The sequence below is a fragment of the Pongo pygmaeus genome, chromosome 7 (assembly GCF_028885625.2).
Source record: "Pongo pygmaeus isolate AG05252 chromosome 7, NHGRI_mPonPyg2-v2.0_pri, whole genome shotgun sequence".
Classification (NCBI taxonomy): domain Eukaryota; kingdom Metazoa; phylum Chordata; class Mammalia; order Primates; family Hominidae; genus Pongo; species Pongo pygmaeus.
Window position 1 is genome coordinate 67,872,477 of NC_072380.2, and position 3,978 is coordinate 67,876,454.

General features: G+C 47.7%; 1 protein-coding gene across 1 annotated transcript; it reads right to left on the bottom strand.

Moving 5' to 3' along the window:
* Window positions 1-2,606: 2,606 nt before the first annotated feature.
* Window positions 2,607-3,760, bottom strand: MOS (MOS proto-oncogene, serine/threonine kinase). Its single transcript, XM_054499202.1, has one exon. It carries the CDS (start codon window positions 3,758-3,760, stop codon window positions 2,720-2,722), a length of 1,041 nt encoding a protein of 346 aa, XP_054355177.1. The 3' UTR covers window positions 2,607-2,719.
* Between the last annotated feature and the right edge of the window lie 218 nt (window positions 3,761-3,978).

Below are 3,978 nucleotides of genomic sequence, written 5' to 3' on the forward strand. Positions count from 1 at the left end.
GTTCAAACGATTCTTCTGCCTCAGCCTCCCAAGTAGCTGGGATTACAGGCATGTGCCACCACGCCTAATTTTCTATTTTTAGTAGAGATGGGGTTTCACCATGTTGGCCAGGCTGGTCTCGAACTCCCAACCTCAGGTGATCCACCCACCTTGGCCTCCCAAGGTGCTGAGATTACAGGCGTGAACCACCGTGCCTGCCTGTATTATCTTGCTTAATACTTATCTTTGCACTGTTAAGTATGCCTTTACCTCTGACTTGATGTGTATGTCAAAGAGCATACTTTGACTCTTAGCTGCTACAGAGGGAGCAGTCATGCGCCTGTTCTACCTCTCACCAGGGTGATTTTCCAACAACTCAGACTTCTTTCATCTGTTTGTTTCCTTCCAATATGGCATTTCTGTGGGTTTCTTCATGCAGCCACAACCTTCTTTCTCTCCAAAGCAAACCGGGCCCAGAAGGCTTCTGTGCCTGTCCAGTATTCCCTGCCCTGTCCCCAGGGTGACCCCTTCCTGTCCAGCAGCTGAATTTTGCTGCCAATTTCTGAGCTCTGCATGGCTGGATCCTCTGTAACACCTATTCTTCCTTCTTTTTCTACCAACTCCTTTAACTTCAGCACTGTTTGATCTCATTCCTGTTCTCTGATTTCTTTCCCAACATTTGCACTTCCTAGTGGGCTCCTGTTCTCCAGGGCCCCTAATTTTGCAGGTCTCTCTGGGATCTATCACTGCTGGGTCCCTTGGTCCCCACCCCACTGCCCTGACGCCGGCCACCCCTTACCCTTTCTGCTCTCTTTCCTTAAGGCTCCATTCAGTCTTTAGTTATCACATTTTAGAGTTTGTTTTCTCTACCCCAGTTTCACTGATTATGGAGCCTATAGTGTTTATTCCCCCTTCTTCACCTTGTCATTCTATGTGGTCTCCAGGTGAAGGGAAGATACTATTGTAATTTAAACTTACCAACATTAACTCCTGTTGCCACAATAGTCAGAGAAGGGGGCTGGGCACAGTGGCTCAAGCCTGTAATCCTAGGACTTTGTGAGGCTGATGTGGGGGGATCACTTGAGGTCAGGAGTTCAAGACCAGCCTGGCCAACATGGTGAAACCTCGTCTTTACTAAAAATACAAAAATTAGCCAGGTGTGGTGGCACTTGCCTGTAATCCCAGCTACTGGGGAGGTGGAGGTTGCAGTGAGCCAAAATCGTGCCACTACACGTCAGCCTGGGTGATGGAATGAGACCCCATCTCAAATAATAATAATAATCAGAGAAGGGAATTCTTTATCGGTATAGGTGGTTTGTTCCCCCCACTACCTGGACAGAGTTAGCAGCACTCTGTCAGTGTTTTACATGGCCACAGACAGCTCCCTTTTGCTTTTCTGAAGAACAGTTCCAAACCATGTTCTCACTCTGTAGACCCCCCCTACCCTCAACCACTCTTAACAGAAAAAAAATAGAAGTTCACAGATGTGTGCTTCCCCAGTCCCCTTTATCCTATGGTAAATGTATCTATAATACCAGTGTGCCCCCCACCCTTGGCTCCCATCCTGGGAAGAGATGTCCTTTCTCTCCAAGATGACAATCTCTTCCCCTAGGTACTATGCTTCATCCCTTCTACAAGTATCTAAACTTTATCAATTATCTTTGCCTCTGGTGGCTCATTTTACAAATAAAATTATTTCTTTCAACCTAAAACTAAATGAAACCAGATAAAAAATCTGAAAACATTTCTGTGTCTCTGACCCCCTTTTACGGTTCCTGCCTCTCCCTCCTTAACAGTGTATGCACAGCCTCTGCTTCAGGGCCTTGCCATTCCCTCTGCCAGCCATTGCATCAGCCTTGCTTTCTACCATGCACAGAAACTGCTGTTGCTAAAAGAAAGTCAAAGTTGTCCCAATGACAAAATCCAATCACCTTCTCCTTTAAATCCTACGTACCAACACCCATTGTTTTGATGTCTAGAGTGGGCAATCTAGTTCTATTTGTCTGTTCTCTTCCATCCGAATGTTAAATTTCATGATTCCTGACATCATATAATCTTTATCTTCTACTCCTACATTTTCCTCTCACATCATATAATCTTTATCTTCTACTTCTGAGTCCCAATACCAGGTAAAAATGACCCAGTTTAGAAGTGTTTTAGCAAAATGTTTCTACTCATTGCAATGCACAAGTTAAAAATATTACAATAAGTCATTTATGATATAATTTCTTTGAATGTAAATGTACCTGAGTGTATGATTTTATGTGTGAAGGTCATTACAAACAAGAAGTTTTACTGGGGGGAGTAGTAGGAAAGCATTACTTATTTTTTTTTAAAGTTTTTACTGATTTGGTGTGGGAGCAACTACACCATTAATAGTTGGAATTTATGTGGTAGGTATGGGATATATATGGATTTATAGAAAATTTTGACATTTCTGCAGTGGAGTTCTGTTTTGCACAAACTTTTATCAGTAACAAATTTAAATAAATGAAATGCTAGCAATGAAAAGCAAAGCACATGACTATATAAATAAGATTAGTTACTAACAGTACTGAGACAACAGGTACTAGACTTGTAGCTTTGCTAATGTGTCCTAGAAAAAGCACTGGAGACTAAAGGAGTTTTTAGTAACTTTATTTTCTAAAACTCCATCCTACAAATATGTTTTCTTGGACATCTCCACTTCCTTTAAAAACAAATAGAATCAGACAAAAGCTTATCTTGACCAGGTTTTCAGTCAGCCGACTTCAGCTTTCAAAGAGGTGAGATCCACCAAAAGCAGCCGCGCGCTCGGCCTCTGCGCCGCGCTGGGTCTCCAGCAGCGCCGGATGACGTCCCCAAGGCGCTGCCCGGGGAGCGAGTCCTCGAAGACTGCAGCGGAGAGGGACGGGCGCAGGTCGTAGGCCACCACTGCGTACAGTATGTGCTGCCGCTCCCCCGAATACGGCGCCTGCTTGGTAGTCATTTGCCAGAGAGTGATGGCAAAGGAATAAATGTCGGCTTTAGGCGTCACGCCCTCTCCTTTCAGGAGCTCCGGGGCGCGGTGGGTGTATGTGCCTCCTAGAGGGTAAGAGGGTGTCTGGAAGCACAGCAGATCTTCCAACTTCTCAGAGCAACCGAAGTCACTAATTTTACAGACATCTTGCTCACTGATCAAGATGTTCGCGGGCTTCAGGTCCAAGTGCACAATGCTTTGCGAGTGGAGGAAGAGCAGGCCGTTCACAACATCTAGGGAGTACTTGAGACACTTTCCCAAACTTAACTGTCCTCCAGTGCAGCAGTGAGGCTCCCCTGCGTCCCCCTCAGGGTGGCCGGCGGCGCCATAGATGACTTGGTGTAAAGTGACGTTGCCACCGAACTCCATGATGATGGTCCCTAGGCTATTGGACCCCGCGGGCGTGCGCGTGCTGGCAGCCACCACGCGCACGATGTTATCGTGGCGCAGCCTTGCTACGTTGAGCTCAGCCCAGAAACTCCGCCGAGATGCTAGTCGGTTCTTGGTGCACTTGTTCACTTGCTTTATGGCCACAGGAACACCGCGGTAAGTCGCCTTGTACACCGAGCCAAATCCTCCGGCTCCCAGCCTCTGCAGGAAGCACACCTGCTCCCAGTCAATGGAGCACCAGGCCAGCCGGCGCGGCAGCCGCGGGGCCCGAGGAGGAGTGGCCCCCAGAAGCAGCTTCGCAGGAAGCTCGGAGGGACTGCTGCAGGGCCGCGCGTCCACCGATGGGGAAAGCTCGCTCCGGAGGTAGGGGCGTAGGGCCAGGGGCGAGGGCATCGCACTTTGCAGGGGGACACCAGGGCCGCTGGGGTGAATGAAGAGACCAGGGGAAACCGCGGGACTTTGGAAACATGACTGACTACTCCTTCGCTCCACCTCATCCCTTTTCTCCTTTTCCTTCACTTGTTCCAAATGAGCTACATCTGTGCTGTCACTCAGCGAGAGTTTTTATCAGATGGAGGGAGAAACCGCAATGAAGCACAGCTATCCCTTTC

Bases quoted from the DNA above. Each gene is read 5' to 3' on its own strand.
- MOS (XM_054499202.1), bottom strand. From the start codon at position 3,760: ATGCCCTCGCCCCTGGCCCTACGCCCCTACCTCCGGAGCGAGCTTTCC.